Source organism: Microtus oregoni, unplaced genomic scaffold (assembly GCF_018167655.1).
Source record: "Microtus oregoni isolate MIOR12 unplaced genomic scaffold, Mior012 000044F_ref0000062, whole genome shotgun sequence".
NCBI lineage: Eukaryota > Metazoa > Chordata > Mammalia > Rodentia > Cricetidae > Microtus > Microtus oregoni.
This window is the reverse complement of record NW_024543218.1, coordinates 6656036-6677188: the sequence shown is the minus strand read 5'-3', so window position 1 is coordinate 6677188 and position 21153 is coordinate 6656036. Positions and strand designations below refer to the sequence as shown.

General features: G+C 41.1%; 1 protein-coding gene across 11 annotated transcripts in view; it reads right to left on the bottom strand.

The window, feature by feature from the left end:
- Positions 1–21153, bottom strand: part of LOC121434714 (disintegrin and metalloproteinase domain-containing protein 22) — a 224827-nt gene that overhangs the window by 47757 nt on the left and 155917 nt on the right. For all 11 annotated transcript variants that reach the window (XM_041633616.1, XM_041633617.1, XM_041633619.1 and 8 more), the window contains exons 8-19: positions 20688–20758; positions 17813–17887; positions 16422–16493; positions 15522–15688; positions 14275–14359; positions 12907–12997; positions 11622–11673; positions 6953–7052; positions 5030–5101; positions 4056–4148; positions 2106–2186; positions 268–318 (exon numbers count right to left, since the gene is read on the bottom strand). In XM_041633616.1, the coding sequence (XP_041489550.1) occupies positions 268–318; positions 2106–2186; positions 4056–4148; positions 5030–5101; positions 6953–7052; positions 11622–11673; positions 12907–12997; positions 14275–14359; positions 15522–15688; positions 16422–16493; positions 17813–17887; positions 20688–20758 (1010 nt within the window). The remainder of the gene's footprint in view (positions 1–267; positions 319–2105; positions 2187–4055; positions 4149–5029; positions 5102–6952; positions 7053–11621; positions 11674–12906; positions 12998–14274; positions 14360–15521; positions 15689–16421; positions 16494–17812; positions 17888–20687; positions 20759–21153) is intronic.

The window sequence follows — 21153 nt, the reverse complement described above, 5'->3', positions numbered from 1 at the left end:
ACTTTTTTAAATTTCATTTTACATTCCAACCGCAATTCTCCCTTCTGGGACCCCTCCTCCCATCCCCACCGAACTCTCCCCCAGCCCATCTCCCATCCACTCCTCCCAACAGGCAAGGGCTCCGATGGGGAGTCAGCAAAGTCTGACACATTAAATTGGGGCAGGACCAAGCCCCTCTCCCCCCTGCATCTTCTTATTGATATAAAATTTCTGTATTTCTCTCATGCTGGTACCCACGGAAATTTTAGGCAAAAGTGAGTGACCTACCTGAGTACTGTCACAGGAATATCCATCCATTTTGTGTACATTGGGGGCACACTAGAGAGAAAGAACAAATTATCATCCAAACGCAGACCAAACACAAGACGGATTAACTCCTGTCAGTCCTCTCAGTTTATAAATTACAGTAGACAATACACCTAGCCCTTTGAACTACCTATAAATAAAAAGCAGAAGATTAAAAGCAGGTAGGAGGAAATAGAGTTGCTGAGCATCACTTTAAAAATATGACATCTTGCCAAGGTAAAAACTGATTACACAGCCACAAAAGCAGAGAACTTACGAGAATGGCTCGGAAAATAACATATGCATTAGCGTATGCTTCATTCAGAGACAATATTCCTTAGAGAAGAAGGCAGGGCTTAAGACAAAAGTGAGGAGCAGGCCCCCATCAGTGAAGCTATAAGTAGAATTTCCTCCCTTTGGCCACCAGGAACAACATAGCCTTTCACTTAAAATGCTGGGGGTAGAGGAACAGCAGAGGGAGCAGGGGCAGGAAGCTGGAGACAATATCAACTAAAGGGAGACACATCTCAAAATCTAGTATGAACTCATTATTCGTCAGAGAAATTTAGAAATAAAAATATCTTTTGAGAAAAAGACAAACATGGGGAGGATCTTGAAGGGGGGGGGAGTGTCAAGTTGCCTGTTATTAACTGTGGATATAATGCTATGCTTTATCATTATTTTTCCTTGAAGTACTTTAAAAATTGTAAAGTATCTGGTGAGGATACAACCAGCCATGCACAATTCATTACTGCAGTGAGAGAAAAACATGATCATATAGTCTCTTGGGGAAGAGGCAGAGGGATAGAGAAAAGATGTGACAGAGACCACCCCGTGCAGCTAGCTTTACTTTCTAGATATCCATCTCCACCCTTTCCCATAAAACCTAATGTTTAAGATAAAAGTCAAATGAAACTACAGACACATAACTTTCTGCTCCTTTTTTGCCATATAAACTTCCTTGTATATCATTGCTGTATGGTTTTACAGACATCATTCATAATGGATGCAATATATGATGAAGGTAACCATGAGTTTGTGAGAACAATCCCCTATAGCAATCCTGATTAACCTAACCCTGTTTAACTTAACACAGCACCTCTGAAAAGCCTGGGGTTATGGCTTTTTAAGAATACATGTTTATTTATAATCATACTGGTGCAGTATACTTATGCCTAGGAGCCTTGGTAGTAATTATTGTGTCCTTATTGCCATGAGGCATTAGCTAGGAAGGCTGATAATTACAGAGTAAGAAAGGAGACTACGCTTACATAAAGATCTCTTTGTAGCCTTAAAAATCAATCATCTTTACAACTATAAGTATATCATTACTTAATTTGTCTTCTCTGGCAGCAAAGAGAATGATAGCAGTCCCTGATGTATGAATCTCAGTTTCTATGGCTTTGCTAAACAAAACACAAACACCACAAAACGGCAACCTCTCTCCTAGCCTTGTGTCATCTGGTCAATGGGGAAGGGGAAGATGCTCTTCGTGATCAATGACCCACCTTGTCCCATCTTCCCGGTGTATTTCCTCAGTCACAACAGGTCTCTTTGTTTCTTAGTGTTGTCATGTAAGACTTTGCAAGACAATCAAAACAGATGCTGGCCAATAATGATACAAATGTAAGAGCCAGATATGAATCTTAATAGAACATTTGCCTGGTATGCACAAGGCCTTGGTCTGATCCCCAACCTCCGGTGTGATGGGACAGAGTCAAGTGACATCTTGCCTCATGTGCATTTTTACTGTAACACACACAAGCTGTCCCCACTTCCCCTGTAGTTACCCTGTGTTGGGTAATTATTGAATAGATTACCTGGCTTGAATTTCCTGAACATATTTCACGAATATCACAATCATTGACTGCTTCTCGGCACACAGTCCCTAAAGGCTGAAACTGAAAAGAACATCACTCAGTGTGCAAAACTGGGAAAAGATTAAAAAAAAAAAGACACTCTCATAGTCCCATAGGAATAAAAAGCAAAATGAAAAGTCTTTGGCAAAGAACACCTTAAACTACTTTAAGATGGCAGGGTGCACAAAACAAATTTATTCAATAAACTGCTATTTTAATTAATTGCAAGTCATAGTTTCTCGTAGGTGAGGTAACTTCCATATTCACCACACATAAGTGTCACAATATCCTGCTAAAATGGGGCAGAGCTTCAAGGAAGAGTTAGCCCATGCTCCAGGAATTTTTTCAAGCAATCTGAACTGGGGCTTTAGCCTCCTTTCTTATTTACACCTTCATCTTTGAGGTTTTGCTTCTGCTTCTTGTCTTCTCCACCGAGAATTTTAAAGTTACATTTTGGACTGCATCACAGTTACTTCCCAGCAAAGCCATTTTCCCCAAGCTTTCCTTCCTATCCCCTGTCTCATCTCTTCTGACTTTCTCTTATTAGAACCTCTAGAAGTGTTTGTGCTACTTGGTTTCCAAATACTTCCTGTACGTGTGATGCTGTGGAATCAGCCTTGAGTGTCACTGCGTTTATAGACTGCAATCTAACTCCTTATAACACAGCAGAACAGGGACAATGTAGTTGTCAGAGCTCTCTCACGCCCCCCTCTCCTCTTTCCTCTCAGAATTGCTGATACCGGGGACTGGGCCCATCTCTGTGTTTGTGCCCAGGACCCTGCTCCCTGACTCACTGCTCAGAACCTTCCAGGCACCCAAGCCGAGAGAGAGAGCATCTGTATCACATGTGGTTTAACCTCCCGTTGAAGAAAGTGCTTTCGGAGACCTCACAAAAAGCAGCCAGAGACACAGCAATGGAGGGGAAACGATAGGAACCACTGCTAGCAGGGCTGGGCATCAGCAGACAGCTGTGCCTTCCTCTGAGCCAGCCTCTGCAGGTTCTTTAGCATCCATTAGATCAGAACAGCTCAAGTGTCAAAATCGGGATGGCCATGCCTATTCCAAAAGTGTGCCTGTGAGTGTTATCTAAGCAATAGCAGGCAGGGGTGATTTTGGCCCAAAGGTGACATTTTTTTTTACAACATCTGGAGACATTCTGGGTTGTCACAAGTGAGGAAGTTCTTCTACAATCTAATGGGTGCAACCCAAGGATGTTGCTAATGTTCGATAAAGCAAAAGGCACGCCCTGACTACAGACAGTGTCTTATTCTTAGCCAGACAAGAGTGTTGGTGCCAGTCAGGAAACCCGGATTTAAGATGACACAAGTCAAAAGTGCTTAGCCCAAAGAGGACAGTTGCCACGACAGTTTTATATGCCACCTTTCTTTAACCCATCAAAGCTATCCAATCTGAAGATATTTATTGGAAGTAACATGCATGTTCACTTATGCACTTAACAAACATGCACTGATAACTACACCAATTAAGAGACAAAGAGTCATGCATGTTTCCATGTCAATATAGTGTGATCTTGTCTAAAACATGCCTCTTGTTGCCTAAGATACTGATGCTGTAGGATGTACAAAGATGCACAGAAAGAAAAGAAGACTATATTGGACGTCTTCTACTCTGAGATGGGTCCTCTTTAAGGAGGCAGGATGAGAAGAACAGCGGCGGAGAAGTAACCGGGTCAGGTCCCAGCTCTCTCATATTCTGGCTTAAGACACTGGGTCAGTTAACTATTACATGAGAATGCTAACAAAGCCACACTTCAGGAGACGGTAGGAGGATCTTGGAACCACTGGGACTTCAGTCATTTGCTCCCTGTTGGATAGTGCTTTTAGGTTATATGGACCTAGACTTAACAGTTTGAGCACACGCCTCCCCTTCAACCTTTGGCCACTTATTTACCTTGCACTTTTTACAACAGAGACCATCACTGCATTGAGAATCCTGGGTCAAGGTGCACTTCTTACAGCACTCTGCCCCTTCAAGGGCACATTCCTAAGGAATATAAGCCGTTGAAAAAACACTAGAAAATGTCATTTTCCCAAAAACGCCAAGACTTTTTTTTAAAGTAAATGTTCAAGCTCACAATGACAATCATTCATCCACAAATCCTATAAAATGTCTAGGTATAATGCTTAGTATTATCTCAAGGGCATGGAGCTAGAATGACTCCTAGCTACCCAAAACTGGTCTTCAAAATGACAGGGGATCTACAGCAAGGGTGCCACAGTCACACTCTTCCCCAGGACCTACCGCAGCGGTGCCACAGTTACACTCTTCCCCAGGACCTACCGCAGCGGTGCCACAGTCAGACTCTTCCCCGGGACCTACTGCAGCGGTGCCACAATCACACTCTTCCCCAGAACCTACCACAGCAGTGCCACAGTCACACTCTTCCCCAGGACCTAACACAGCGGTGCCACAGTCATACTCTCCCCAGCTTCAATGAAGGGGACCTACCGCAGCGGTGCTACAGTCACACTCTTCCCCGGGACCTACCGCAGCGGTACCACAGTCACACTCTTCCCCAGGACCTACCGCAGCAGTGCCACAGTCACACTCTTCCCCGGGTCTTACCGCAGCGGTGCTACAGTCAGACTCTTCCCCGGGACCTACCGCAGCGGTACCACAGTCACACTCTTCCCCAGGACCTACCGCAGCAGTGCCACAGTCACACTCTTCCCCGGGTCTTACCGCAGCGGTGCCACAGTCACACTCTTCCCCAGTACCTACCGCAGCAGTGCCACAGTCATACTCTTCCCCAGTTTCAATGAAGGGGACCTACCACAGCGGTGCCACAGTCAGACTCTTCCCCAGGACCTACTGCAGCTATGCCACAGTCACACTCTTCCCCAGTTTCAATGAAGGGGACCTACCGCAGCGGTGCCACAGTCACACTCCTCCCCAGTTTCAATGAAGCCATTTCCACACTCAGGAGGCTCGAGAAGCTGTGGGAAGAAAACCAAGAAAGGGTGAAATACAGGAACATCAATAGCAAAGACCCTGAGGGCTGACACCACACCAATACGCTCCGTGTATATGCTGTCCACTCGAACTATAATTTTATTTACCACAAAATAAAAAGTACAACTTTAGAACTTGGAATTTTAGAAGATCAATTTTGGTTTTTATTTGGATATTCAGACATAGTACTATACATTTGTATTATATAATGTATGTATATAATATTTATACCAAGTTGGGTCTGGTAAATGTCACCAAGCACATGATGCATGCAGCCATTGAGGAGAAACCAAGCCAGTTTGACATCTGAAAATCCATTTTGGTGAGAAAGCAGGAAATTTGCAGTCAGGAAGCCTGGATTAAAATCTTAGCACAGGGTAGGGTGGTGTTTAACAACACAACACGTTTGGTTGTGAGAGGGTAACACAATGCAACACACTAGAAGAAGGCACAAAATGAAAAAGGACCCGGTACAGGTAAAACGGTGGAGAACTTACTACCTGAAACATGAACAGTAATATAAACTATCCATCTAATTAATCAGCTGTTGAAAATTACCACAAGGATCAAGTCTAATCACTTGTGAAAAAAATCTCATTATTATTGTTTTTGCTAATAGCCTGTTAAGAATAATTTTGTAGATCTGGAGAGAGGCCTCAGTGGTTAAGAGCACTTGTTGCTCTTGTAACGGACCGAGGTCCATTTCCTAGCACTCAAATGACAGCTGCCAAATACCTGTAAGTTCTGGCCATCTAGATTCTTCTGGACTCTTCAGACTCAGACATGCATGTGGTTCACATACATATATGCAAACAAACACTCATAAAATTAAATTTTCTTTTTTAAGATTTAACTATCTTTCTCTCCCGTGTGTGTGTGTGTGTGTGTGTGTGTGTGTGTGTGTGTGTGTGAAGATGTATGTGACTGCAGGTGCCTTCAGAGACCAGACACAATGGAGCCCCTGGAGGTGGAGTTCCAGGAAGGTGTAAGCCACATACATGAGTAACAGGAGACTGGTATGTGCCCTTAACCACTGAGTCACCTTCATTTGTTTCTTTATATTTTAAATTAGCTTTGAAATGGTTCTCACAGTGATATTTCAGACTGCATCTTCTTCTTTTCCCTTTTTAAGACAAGATCTTACTGTGCATCCTACGTTGGCCTGGCTCTGTAGTTCAAGCTGGCTTTGACCTCACAGTGATGCTCCTAGCTTAGCTTCCACAGTGCTGATACTACAGGGATCTCAGGGTCTGAATCTGATTCTTGCACAAACTTACTTCTAAGTTAGAAGGTGATCCCAAAATTGCTATGCCCACTGACCTGTTCCATATGAACCATGACTACAGCCATGAGCATAGACTTGCAGAGAACGGTAGTAACAAACAGCTCCCTTAACTAAAGCAACTTTTGACCTAATCAAGGGGAAATTTTTAAGCCTATTTTACTTTTAAATCTTCATCAATTTTCTGTCTTTTGAATATAACTTATTCTATGATGCTGTACAACATCAGTACACAGTAATTATGAATCGCTGACTGTGTGATAATCATTTAGAAGCTAACCAAAGTTTCCACATTACAGAATGAAAATAGAAGCCCACACTTTTGTAACTAGAAAGGGCGAAAGATACCAACACAAACAAAACCCCCACTCCTTTCTGCCTGCTGGTTTTACCATCAGAAATACTCCAACTGTCCCAGACGAAAGCAACATTTCTATAATCTGCCCAGTGGGTCGAATTGAAAAGTTCTCGTTTGTAGACTCAGTACATAAAAGTTGGATATGAAAGTGTGCAGTGACTCATAACTAATAAGTCTTACCACCACACTTATTACCTTAGAAGGCTTGTTGAAGAGGCAGGCGCCACCACCACTATTCAGGAAGTCGTGATACTCCTCAATGCTGCACGGAGAGAACTTCTTAGGGAGATAGTAGCTGTAGGGACAGAGGGGAGCGCCTCAGTACAGCGGGAGGGTTCCTGCTTACTTACTAGCCTTAAATTTGAACAGTGTTAAAATTACACATCCAGTCAACCATTATATTTATAAACTTTTCATATAGTGATGTGTAGTGGCTATTGGTTGCTCGTTTATTTGCACATGAATTAAAAGAAAGATATAGTGCAGCACCTATGATTTATATCAAAGACCATAAAGCTTTATTTCATAATGAATGAATAATATACAACAAGCTATAACTCAAACATCAGGGAATCTATAAAAGAACTGCCCATAAATTTATAATATGTGTCAGGCCAGGAAAGTCAAAGAAAAGTGCTGCAGTCTGAAGGCCTGTAAGGACATGAACCCTAACATGACGCCTCATTCCAAAGCTTCAGCTGTAAGTGACATTTCTGGTAGATGGGTCAGTCCTGAATGGGGGCAACTATACAGTTTTCATGGCTCTTCTCTGATTTGTTGGAGGGTTCTTGTCACAGGAAGTGCACCCGGAGGGTTTGAGGGTGACAGAGCCCGAAACTAGCAACATATGATTCAGGGTACCAATGGGATCTCTTCTCACTAATCTTGTGACTTTTTCTAAACTTTGAAATTATTATAAAATTATGCAACAGAAAAAAGTAATTAATGGCCCAGAGGAAAGAAGAACTGTAGTGAGATAAAAAATTAGCAATCCTCAAAATAAACACACCTCTGGGAATTCTTGGTTTTAGATTTTTTTTCCCCTAAAAAAATAGTTAGCTATAGGCACAGATGGCATAACGTATAACAGCGAGGAACATGACAGCAACTCAAATGTTGACTAAAACTCTGGCAGTTGCCTGGAACAAAACAACACAGAGTTATTACCTGCCCCAATGTGAAGACTAGCTGGGGAAAGGATGGCTATTCAGTGTCAACTGGAAAATGAATATTTATATATCCAGCAGGAGCCAAAATTTATAAACATTAAAAGTGGAAATTAAAAAACTTAATTAAAATGTAGTAACTTTTTAAAATCAACTATGATTACCACTAGAGAATGAAAATGTCAATTTTATTTTTATATTTTCAAAAAGTGTCTTATCTTAAGATTTTATTTAAAAGGAAAGACAAGATAATAATAGCTTTTATTTATTTTATTTTTTGAGAAGGGTCTTATGGTATGGTCCACACTGGCTTGAACTGACAATTGTATCTCCATCTTGCCAGTGACAGGCTGATAGGTGACCCCTGTGCCTAGACAGTGAACACATGTTATTAAGCCTCTTTCCCCAGCCTTCAAAGACTTGTTTCTATCCATAGCATTACTTCTTTCAAGCATAGTAGTTGATATTTCACAAATTAATTAATATAGTTTATTAGTATATGCTGAAACTACTTTTATTTTTTACTAAACCACTCCCCAGATAAAGTTGTAGCAGGTGGAAGTCATCTACACTATGGCAATTTCTTTGCTCCCTTTCCCTAAAGGAACAAACTATTTTTAACATGAAGCTTCTTCATCTCTTACTTCCCTTTTCCTTTCAGAGTCTGAACAGGTGTTCTTACCACCTTCCCTTCTAGGTCATCCTACATGTCTCTGCCAGATAATCGGTTATCATTAGGACTCCCTCCAAGTTCCCTCTTCCTTCTACCGCTCAATGCTGAACCGGCTTCCACGTCAGCCTTAGATGTCAGTCTTGTTTAAGCCTCAACAGCAGGACATGCCTCAAATCCCAAACTCCGAGGAGCAGAGGCAGGATTCAAGGCCTGGAATGCATAAAACCCTGCCTTGGGACAGAAATCAATCTACTGTGACTTTCGTCCTGCAAATGTCCTCTCTGGGGTCATAGTCTAGCACACTGTACAGTAGGAAACCTGACCCACTCCTCAGCCCTCAGCAGTAATGGGAAACAAACCCACATTTTTAACAGTGAATCTGTTTTATTTATCAAGAGTTGAAGTGTGTAGGCCACAGAAGTTGTCTTCCCTTTTTCAGGGTAATGTATAAATTGCATTCAATGGACCCTTAAGTTACTTGATAGTACGGATTTATTTCAGCTGTGTTTCAAACATCAGCAGAGCCAGTGAACTTCAGGAAGCAAATGTGGAGGCATTTACCTATGGGGTACACAGATGATTTGAGCAGGACTCAAATTAAAGAGCCATAACAGGTACCACTTACACAATGGGGTCTTCTCTTTAATGTATCTATTTCATATAAGGATCATTTCAAGGTAAAATGTATATGTGCATACACTTATATATATATTTATATAATATATATATATTTAATATATATTAAAGTGATACCTGATTGCTTTGTAATTATGCTTCACAATATGGGGATTGTCTATACAAATTTAATGTCACCAAGCAAAAATAATCAGACATATTAAATACAAATTTCGAGACAGGGTCCCACTGTTTAGTTCTGGGTGGCCTGAAACTCACCATGTAGACCGAGTTAGCCTACAACTCACAAAAATCTATCAGCTTCTGCCTCCCAAGTACTGATATTGAAGGTATGTGCTATCACATACCCCACCTGGCCTACCTTAAATAAAACTCCTAATGAAATATATTAATAAGTGGAAAACTGCAAATACAAAGTTTGTCATTAAAGAACCTAATATATAAGAAAAAATTAAAAAGTACTTTATAGACATGTGTGCATATATACTTCCTTCCATCACTTATTGTCCTTGTTATCCTTAGAGTTCAAAACTCAAACTGAATCAATAAACATTTACTGGATGTCAAGTCCAGTTAAAGAGGTATGGAATAAAAATTAGTAAAAATAGAATTCTTTAAGCACATATGACTGAATGTTGGGAGGGATAACGCATGCATACAGAACTACATTATAATGCAGGGAGCGCTGTGGGAGATGACTGAGGTGGTAAAGTGCCTGCTGCAGAGGCATGAAGACCTAGCATGCGTCTCCAGCACTCACGTAAGCGCTGCGGCCAGCAGCACCCACCTAACTCTAGCACTGGGGATACACAGTAGATCCCTGGAGGTGAATAACCAGCCAACCTAACTGACGAGCTCCAGGTTCAAAGAGAGAGCGACACCCCACAGTGACCTCTGGTCTCCGTGTTCTCGGCATGAACACCAGCACATATATACCACACGCAGAATTAGCATGCCTGGGTTCAAATCATGATAAACCTCAAAGATGGCAGGAAACGTGACTGGATAGAGGAAACAGGGGAGGCTTCCAAAGAAAAATAACTCCTCTGGGAAATCAAAAGGAGTTGGAAGTTCAAATATAATTATAATAAGCAAAAATTGGAGAAGCTAAAACAAATCCATGTAAGACTATGCTTAGCAAATCAGAAAAGCTAGAAACCACAAGCAATTATGATCAGAAAACAAAGGAATACTGGAAAATAAGATGGTGAATGATAATAATGATGTGATATATAAACCATCTAGATAATAAAGTAAGATATCTGAACCTTACTCTTCTTCACCTGTTTGTTTTTGAGATGGCCTCATGAATATTTGGCTGGCATCCAGCTCACAATATAGCAGAAGGCAACCTTTAACTCTTGATTCTCCTGCCTCCACTTTCCAAAGACTGGGATTACAGGCATAGGCTACCACACCTGGCAGAAATGTATTCTTCGGACAGTTTTGATTCACAAACATTCTGGGCAGCATATCAGTATTTAGCAAACGAATATTGCAAATTGATGGTGTGGATTAATCTTAGAGGCATAGCATTATCCCAGAAGGCAGAGGCATAAAAGCTACATTCTGAGACATCCCAGGAATCCTAGAATGTGGTGCAGAGCTGCTTCACAATACACAGATGCAAAGACTGGAAGTATTACAAAGGACAATACCCAAAATCGGAGGTGGCTGCCTGGCTGTGGGCAGACAGTGACAAGGGGGGACACCGTCAGTCAGTGTTTCCCTTCTTAAAGCTGAGATATGAGTGTGTACTGTTTTCTTCTCTATGCCCTTTTGAAGCTGCTGGGAGATAAAACATAAAATCCTGAAAGAAGCCTGAGTGTGTGGAACAGTACCGAAATAACAATAGCAAGAGAAACAAACTCCAAAGGAGGGCAGAGGCATACGTCTGGAACGCAAGGAATGGTTCTAACAACTTATTTAGAAAAAAGGACAAGAATTGAAGTCTGGCTGTGTGAAGACAGGACAGTAGAGCACTGAAAATCTTTCTGAGATAAGTCTCCATTTTTCTTCCCAACCCCGTGATCAATGGCACTGCGCTATAAAAGCCCTAGCACCATCAGCAACGTGGACCTGAGAAAGCTGCAGATGCAGGCTGCGGTTTTTTATTTCATTTGAGGGTCAGTTTAGCAGTTGAACCGAAGGAGATGAGAGAAAGGGGATTTAGTGAGCAAACCTAACAGGAGAAGAAAAGTTGTTACGTCATTGTAATGCTAGCCTAGGCCTAGGTCTGAAAAGTTCCTAGGGTCTTCTCACAGAGTAGCTTTGTTTTGTCTTAAATAAGACGTTAGTTTTGATTTCTCTTCCAAGTGCCCGCACTGCGGTTCCATGCACTAAGTTACGGAGTGTCCCATTCTCAAGAAGGTGAAGTAGAGGAGCTCACCCCGTGTCTCCCATTACACATCCAGACCACGTGTCTTCACATTTACACTCACCTAAGGGAAAACAAACACACATCTGGTTACACACGGATTGCAGTTGCCATGAGGTAGCCTCTATTGTCTCTTAAATCTGCGTTCAAAAATGGTTTTTAAAGGCTGCTTCCCAATTCTACTTACACTAAAAGCTTTGACTGCAATATATAAAACAAAATGCACTTGATCCCATGGGGGTCGTATACATCACCCAATGCCTCACAAATGGTCGTGTTTCTATTCCCTCATTTCGAATAGCTACATGACAGACGATCAGATACCAAACAATAGCGAAAAACCTAATGGCACCTCACTAGGCACCCCAGCTTCACCAGCTTTCAGGGAGATACTACAGGGTCTTCCTGCTCCTAAACTCCTGGGTGTTGGGGGCTCTGGTAGGAGGCAGGAGAGGATTCAAATGAACCAGAAAGTCTCAGAATCAAAGGCTGCCTCGTTTGAAAAGCCTAACCTGTCACTTAACACATGTTTAATTCTGAAGACAATATCCTTTTATGATCTAGCCACTGTATCTGTAGGGTGAAAATGAGATCAGGCATCCTGCAGAAGCATCTTGAAACTCAGATGAGTGGGTGGACACATGTAAGTCGGCATTCCATCATCCAGGAAACAATAGCTCTCCAAATACGGTATTCTTATTACAAGTATCCATACTTGCAATATTTGCTGCTAAAATAATTAAATGAGTGCAGTTATGATGATATTCTTACCTCAAATACACAGTGTGAGGCCATTCACAGAGAAGTAGTGTTACCTACTCTGGAAGTTTTTCTCATGGATGTTAAGGCCAGCATACTTTAGTTAACCTACACTTTCCTCGCCCTTCATCCGGTCTGCTCTCAACAAGGAAGCCTGCTTCTCAGACCACATGCAGAGATGTCTTAAGGAAACCATAATACAACATGATCTGGGCCCCCAAGCAACCTAGAATTCTCCACAAGCAAATTTCAAATTTCCAAAATGAGGTACCTTTGTCCCTTCTTGAGTTAAGTCTAGCTTGACTTTATCATCATAAGCTTTCACTATTTATTATACCTGGGAAAATTTTCACCTATGATGTAAATATTCCCTTTACTACTTTTGAAAGCAACTTTTTGCTGCTAGTTTGCATATCTTGCTCTGCCTCCCACAATCCTGCTCAAGCAACTGAATTAAAAATAATCTCATTCTACAAAATAATTAGCAGGCTGTCTATCTTAAATAAATACAGCTAAACCACACAAGACTCAAACTTACCGCTTGCTAATTTTCTCTTGTCTGAGATGATACCAATGTTGTGTGCTAACGACTGAGCAAGGGTGACGGCCATCAAATCGGTTTTTCCAAACTGAAAACAAAACCAAAAGAAATGCAAATTAACGTTGCTTTCCATTTTAAGATAGATTAGAAAAAATCATAGGGAACAATGGAAAACAAGTCATTTCTAAGCATTCTCTGTCCTTTTTTGATGTGATGTTTTTGAGACTGGGCCTCTCTATGTTGCCTAGGCCAACCTCTAACCATGGTCATCCACCTGCTTCAGTCTCCTTGTTGCTGTCACTATAGGCATGCACTACGATGCCCTAAACATTTTCTTTAGTCAAATCTAAACATTCTGTAGCTCATATTGAACATGCATTTGGGATGAAGTAGTAGAAAACAAATTCTTATGTGATTAAGTCTTACAAGAAATAGTACCAGCCGGAAAGGCATTCATTTTTTAGTTTGGAAACTTAAATAAAATTCTGACTCCAAATTTCACCTGATAACATTCCTAAAAAACTTAATAACTGTATATTATTAAGCCAGTCTCTTAACAATACAAAATAAAGCTAAGTGTCAAATTATCTGGACCCAGCTTTCTTCCCAAGTGAAACAGAGAGCATCTGTAGCAAACACAGTGAGAGTCAGAAGTAAGGATGGTCTGTGGCCAACAGAATCTTGAATTTTTCATATGTGGCCTTCCAAAGATTGAAGCATTTTCCTTTATATTGTATCCATTAAGTTTAGTGTGTTGGGACTGAATCCTTCTCCAGAAAACCCTTCTCTGTTATTCTCCCCAAATTTGTTAAATACTGAACAAAGAAGAAAACAGGCAGCATATTTGTTAGGGGGTAAGCCAGTGCTTCAGGGATTACTCGAATCTGGAAGAATCCTCATTCAATGATGTAAATGCTTGGGCTTTTTTCTTACTTTCATTGAAAGTTCATGTACAGATTCTCTCTACATGAAGTGCTTACTCTGGAAACTCTTCTATGCAGAACACGAGCACAATCATCGGGTATTATATTTTATTCTTTCCTATCCTGTACTGGGCACACACAGGCACTGTATTGATGACTAATACAGCAATCTAGCAGCTGGTAAGTGTGGACCACTGAGACCTTACTTATGAAGTGTTAGGAAACCATTCTCAGCCACCATACCACTTTGTATTGCACAGATGTTCCCACCTACAGCCATCATACCACTTTCTGGTGCACAGATGTTCCCACCTACAGCCAACATACAACTTTGTATTGCACAGATGTTCCCACCTACAGCCACCATACCACTTTCTGGTGCACAGATGTTCCCACCTGCAGCCATCATACCACTTTTTATTGCACAGATGTTCACACCTACTTCATTCACGCCTCCTCCTCTCAGCAGCGAGCAAATCCCACCAATATAAGCTGCGCCGCTCCGGCTACTCTCAAATTGACTTCCCCTTTTAGAAAAGGAAACGGAAAATGCTTACTGATCACAGTTCGCACAGCCAAGCCCCTCTCATAGTTAATGTACCACATTTATTTTCTCAGCACAGACAATACACTCCCAAAGAGAAGAAGGAATGTGAAAATCATTTATGCGCATGATCAAAGGAAAAGAGGTTTCTAAGGGCTGCCTCCCCACATGATCAATACATATCTTATATGGAAATACATCTGTTAGAAATCAGTTGCACATATAATACTCTGAGAATACAAAAAGTACAATTTTGAGATTTAGCCCAAATAAATGACTTAAATATAATTACTAACAAAGCATCAGACGTCCCTGCAATGAAGAGCCATGAAGAAGACAATCAGTCGATAGTCTTCAAAACTAGCAAGTTCAACATGGGCAAAGGCTGAGAAAATGTTTCAGCCTAAAGGAAACTCAAGAGATGAAAATGAATCACACTGTGCAGCGCTGAACTGGATGCTGAAAGAGGGACTGGCTACAGAAGGGCATTGAGACAGCTGATGAAGTCTGAACACAGACAGAACACAGGCGATGGACTATGTAAGACTGTCGCACAGTGTTACATATTCTGCTGTTCATGACTTACTGTGGTATTTAAAAGAATGTCTTTACTTTTAAGGGACTATACTGAATGACTAAGTACTTAGTAGTAAATGCAAACTTGCTGTCTCTAATTCACACTTGAACAGGAAATGAGAAAAAATGCAAATCTTGAGTTTAGGTAAAGCATACAGGCAATATTCTTACAGCATTTTGGCATCTTTCCTCTAAATTTGGAATTCAATAACAATTAAAAATAACACCTAAAACACATCTTTCACAACTGTCCTCAGTAACTCTGATTTTAGAGGAGGTCTTAAAATTCTACAGAAGGTACTTTGCTGTTACATCAAATTATAAAAAGAAAGAACACAAGATCTGGAGAAGAGTTGGCAATAAATTCCAGAAACTTACTCAGCTCTCACCTCAAAACTTAAGTCACTTAAACCACATGAACATTACAAACAATCTGTATTTCAAATCTCCTTCCAAATGCACAGCCAAATCCCAGAGTAACTGCATTATCGCAGGATACATTTCAGCCAGAAGAAAGAGAGCACTCGCCGTAGAACCAGGAGAAATGGAAAAATGTCAATGTTACGTACGAGAAAAGATGAACTGCGTCACTCTTCTCTTTGATAAAATCCCTCCTGTACTTCATAAACTCGCGCAGGGTGACCAGCGGGTTCTCGGAGATGGCAAACTTGTTGTCAGCAGCCCAGGTTTCCATGGCGACCAATACTATCCTAGTCTTAAGTTGGTCTTTATAGATCTAGGGCGTTAACGAAATGAACACATGGGCTACACACGTGGCAAAGTCAGAGTATGAAGTTCCTTCCTGGACATGCCTTTGTTTAAATAAAGAAACTACTGTTTCTAAAAGAGACCATTACTTTCCCAATTTGAATGCACTTTCCTTAAAGAACAGAGAATCAAACTACTTACCATGGAAAACCCAATGAACAAAGAAAATTTTAGATACAAACAGGGTTTTCTTTTGATAAATACTTATGCTGAATGCAAGGCTTTCCCTAAGTCCGCTTTTAGCATCTTACATAAATAATTCATGAAATCTTGAGTTTCTCTAACAAAAAAAGCAGGATAAAGGATCTCTAAGGAAATGACTGCTACACAGCCTGTGTGGTGTTGAGGGAAATTAGAGAGAATTATTTAGGGGCACCCCAACACTGTGCTGGGTGTTTCTGAAGAGGCTCAGCTCCTGCACCGTCTCTGCGCTGATGTCCCAGATGTCAACTGTGAGTTTCTTTGCTAAAGCCTTATGGGTCAAGCTTTGTCTTTTCTGGTAAGAAACACACAAGAGAAAAAGCAACCGTATTTTTGGTCAGCCCAACTCCCCAGACAGACTAGTCAGTAGAGTCCCTGGCAAGATCGCCAAGGTCTCTGAGATCATCCTGGCTAAAGTGTAACTTGGAAGAATGTGAATATAGGCACCTTGTTACCCACCGGCTGCCATAAGGGGCAATGCCAGATGGGGCGGTACTCACCATATCCGCCATGTTCACCACAGACTTTGCGTAGGTATTTGTGTGTACAACAGAAAGCCGATGCTTTTTGAACTGAAAGCAATAGACAAAAGGGAAGAGTGTTCAAAGTCACCAGGAAATAATCATCTTAGGACAGAAAACAAAATATCAGAAAAATCCCTAAGGCCTCTTCAAAAGAACACAAAAAGCAAAACACCGCAGGGAAGAACCTGTAACCTGTTTCTTTATCTACCCTGAAGCCTGAAAGCTGGGAACTAAAGAACAAGATGACTTTATCACATCTGTGAGAAAAAGTTCAATTCAGTTTCACATGAAGGGGCTAGAATACAACATATAACGTACAAGCTGGGTGCACACAAGGTTCGGGGTTCATCCCAACCACACCCACTCCAGTTTATTTGAGGGGCTGTTCACTCGAAAGCTGTTATGAGCTGAAAGACACGCAAGTGAGAGACGACCAATGCAGATGTGGCTGCGTGTGTAAGACGTCACAAGTTCTACACGGTTCTAAAACAAGAAGAAACCCTAAGGCACTATCACGAGGAGATGGCTTGGTAAATGTGGGTCATATGTTTGGTGTTCTAAAAGGCTTCATCACATACAACCCAATTTCAATCTTTTTCAAGTAGCGCCCTCTCATGGCAACACTAAAGGGAACCCGTAGATAAGGAGTCGCGCTCTGGGAAACCAACTCTCATCCATGCTCCTGGGAACACCCATAGTAAAATTCATTGGGCCAAAAACAAACTCACAAAAATAGTAGAAATGGGCTAGATGAGAAAAGAAGGGGGTAGCAGGACCAGGAAAGGGATAACAGGGAAGATAACAGAAGATAATGGGGTGGTGAAGAGGTACACATGGTCAAAATGCGTTACACACAATGAAAATATCATATTTTCATTATTATGTCTATGTAATATATAAAAATACCTTTAAAAGAAGTATTTTTGAACCCTCATAAACAATTGCTAGTTACTTCTACCTAAGCATGTTTTCTATTTATAAGTTGTTCCTGGACAAAAACACTCTTGGCTGGGCTTCTCTGCCTTCTCTAAAGCTCCTGTCCAAACTGTGTGACTGTTTCCTGTGTATGGTAGACCTCTGTATAGGTCGCGTGTGATAAACCCCTATATAGGCTGTGTGTGCTAGACCTCTACACAGGTAGCGCATGTGGGCAGTTGCTGATACGTACAACCTGTTTGACATGGGTACCTTTATAGTAAATTCTAACAAGATTGTTCTTGGCTTCCAAAGTGGTGTATGTGTATGTGTGTTTACACAAACGGCTTTTCCAAGTCACAACTTGACAAGAATTTTGTTTCTTCTAAACGTACCCTAACACACATTTTATACAACTGTTAGGAGCGAGGATTGAAGGAGATGAATCTTACCATGATATGATCATTCACAATCATCAGCTCGATGTATTTGGTTTCCTCCTCTACATTACGGGGAAATCGAAGAAGCTATAACACAATGGGGAAAAAAAGAAGAAAAAAAAACTAAACATGTAAATTTAGCTGCAAAAACTAAAAGCACAGAAGAAATCAATGAAACAAAATTTCCCTTTTTACTTCAGCATTACCTTTTAAACTCTCATCAGTTTTCTTCATTTTTGAGTAGACAAAAAATGTGCATGGTTTGAAAAAAATCAATGAAGAATAAAAATCAAGAGTGAAATAGTCCTCTTGCCTCTATTCCCCTCTTCCACGGGGGGTAGAGCAAATTACTAATTTTTTTCCCAAAATGTTTACACAAATACAATTAAATATGGATATATGCATCATTCGCCTATGTACTTTACGCTTGTCTTCATGAAAGCATGTCTACCCAACAGTGGCACGGGGTGACACAGAGGAGCATTGCTCCTGCTTTAGCTCAACTCCAGCAGCAAATTTCTGAAAGTGAAGAGGCTGGTAGTTTCCCAAGTCATCTCCAAATCTAGGCGTGTCCATGACTTTCCTCTGGTGTGGCTCATAGGATCCCACAAGCTACAGGGGTGTGGTCAGCATAGCCCTAAAATCCCCAAGTAGTCTTGGAGTGTCTTTAACTACCACATCTCTGCTCACAACAAGTTCTCCTCGCTTTCCAAACCACAATCAGTCAACACTATGGGCAAAGTTACCAGGGCAGGCTTCCCTTCTGCCCATCCATCACACATTAACAGGATCTGTGAAACTGACTGTTCTTTTATGACACAGGTCAATGAAGGGGGTATTTTTCCTCCAGTAAATCTTGTTCACTTGCCCAAAGACTATCTCTGTGATAAAGGCACACCATCAAATCAAACCAGAATCAATGCATGCATGTTTGAGTGCTATATTTTAAACTAACTAAAAATATACAGCCGCATAGATTTTTGTCTCTTTCGAAATGTATATTTTAATCTTTAAAAAAAAGAAAGACTCTTCCAACACTAGTTTCACAGATGATAATGGACTGTAGTTTTTGTATTTAAAAACTAAGCAGGAAAACTAAACTGTACCCAATGACAGCAATCTTTACAAACAAAACAACAACAACAAAAATCTCCTACTAGGACAAGATCTCCCTTGCTCACTCTGGGCGCCTAGTTAACTGAGAAGACTTTCGAATGAGTCCAAGCATTTTCTCTAAATGCTTGCGACTTGCATTTGAACACAGTATTACACTGACTCAATTGCATGCGTTCATAAAGAAGTGAAGGGTTCCCCTTCTTAGCCAATGACAAGATGCTGAGATGCTTCTAAAAGAACTCCAAGGCACACGGTAATAGGATGTTTCTCCTATTCTCCCAATTCAGCATTCATAACAATACACAATTTTGTAAATTAAATCTTCATGGAAATTATTTTTCCCTTATTTAACTCAAGACATCCATGTGTCTGTCTAAACAACAAACTTCAAGCTTATGGAAGTGGTTTGGGGGATACACTGGCTTCTGAAGGGTGGGTCAGAGAGTGTGGGTGGCTAGAGACACCCCTGGGACCAGACTTTCTATGGGATTCCCCTTCTATTTGAGTCATGTGCATTTATCCTTTCCTATTATTATATAATAGTAAACAGGGATCATAGCACTACCTTCATAAGGGTATCACGAGGAGCAAAAGTGTTAAGATTCTGTCCAATACTTCAGTTAAACAGTTAAGATCTTATCATATGGACACATGCATGCTAAGTTTTCAACAAATATCAGCAATTGTAATTCACATAAGAATCTGTCTGAAACTACATTCTATTTTACCAGACAGAGAAGCCTGTGCCTGTAATCTCAGCACTAGGGTGACTAGGGCAGAATGAATGCTGTAAATCTGAAGCCACCCTAAGCCACAGAGTGAGACCCTGTCAAAGGACAAAAGGAAACAAAACAGCACCGGTTTTCTGGCAAGGTAATGGAAGCCCGGGCCTTAGTAACGTGACTGGGGAGGCTGAAGCAAAAGGTCCACGAGTTCGACAACTGCCTATAGAGCAAGTTCAAGTCCACACTGGACAACTTAAGCAGATCCTGTTTCTAAAAGGGCTGTGTACATAGCTCAGAGATAGAACACTTGCTTGACATGTGAGCATTGCTAGGTTCAATGCTGGTAGGTGATATGTGCATGTGGAACAAGCACATGCATAAAGAGTATGCCCTGTCCTCTCTATAAAGCAAACACTTCACACAACCTTCAGCAGATTCGCTTTAATTGTCATCTGTTCCATTCCCTGTGTTCTTGTTATGCCGCATGCACACGTAAGCTCCCACAAACCATCATCACCATGACTGTGATAGGTTGACCCTGACAGGAGATCTACATTCCAGGCCATTCGTCAACTGTGTGAGACACAGGGCAAACCATCTTCAGATGTGAGAGCCATGCGAAGAACAGTATCTGCCCCCGTGGTTTAAGGTACCTTAAGGACAGTGCTATTACCACAATGTCCAGCTGAAAAGTCCTAAAGCTATGTCGTCATTTATATACTAAATCCAAGGCATCTCAAGTGAGAAAAGGGCATTTTTGGCTTCAAAACCTATCAGGAATAGCAAAGAAGATCCCATGATGTGATTCACGCCTGAGCAAGGGAAGAGAAGCTGTGCTTCATGCAGAGACCTCATGACTCACGGTAAAGGGGACTCCATATTCATGCATTGTCTAGCCTCTACTCGTAAAAGAACGCATCCTGTGGCATCTGTCAACTGTGTCCCCACCCTCACAAAGGCTGCACTAGTTCTTAACCCCCGCCCTGCAGACACTGACTGTAGACTCAAATGATCGTCCAGAGGCCCTGTGTTCTACAAACACATACCTGCCGCTTACTCCGCTTTAGTCTTGGCTTCAAAATAAACTTTGGTGGAGTCATATTTACTTGTTGAAATTCTACAAGAAAATAAAAACAAACAGTGCATTTTCCAGACTTTTACTAGAAGGCAAAATTTCACTAGTTTTTCTTTCTACTTAGAGAGTACATGAAACATTAAGCAATTATGTTATGTTAACCACGAATAAGTATCTAATGGGTAAATGCAATACACAAACGCTCGATTTTCTCGTGATCATTTTATGAATAACTACACAGTTTTAATTAAAAATCTGCTAAGTAGCCAGCCTGATTTTCGCTTCCATCACTAACCTTCTCTGGGGGCAGCAAAATAAAGGGGAGATATGGAACACACTTTTAACACGACCTATTAGGAAGTTGATACAGGACACCAAAATTGGACTCAATTGTTTCCAACTCACAGACATTCTCTTCCAAGACAAGATTTATCTAA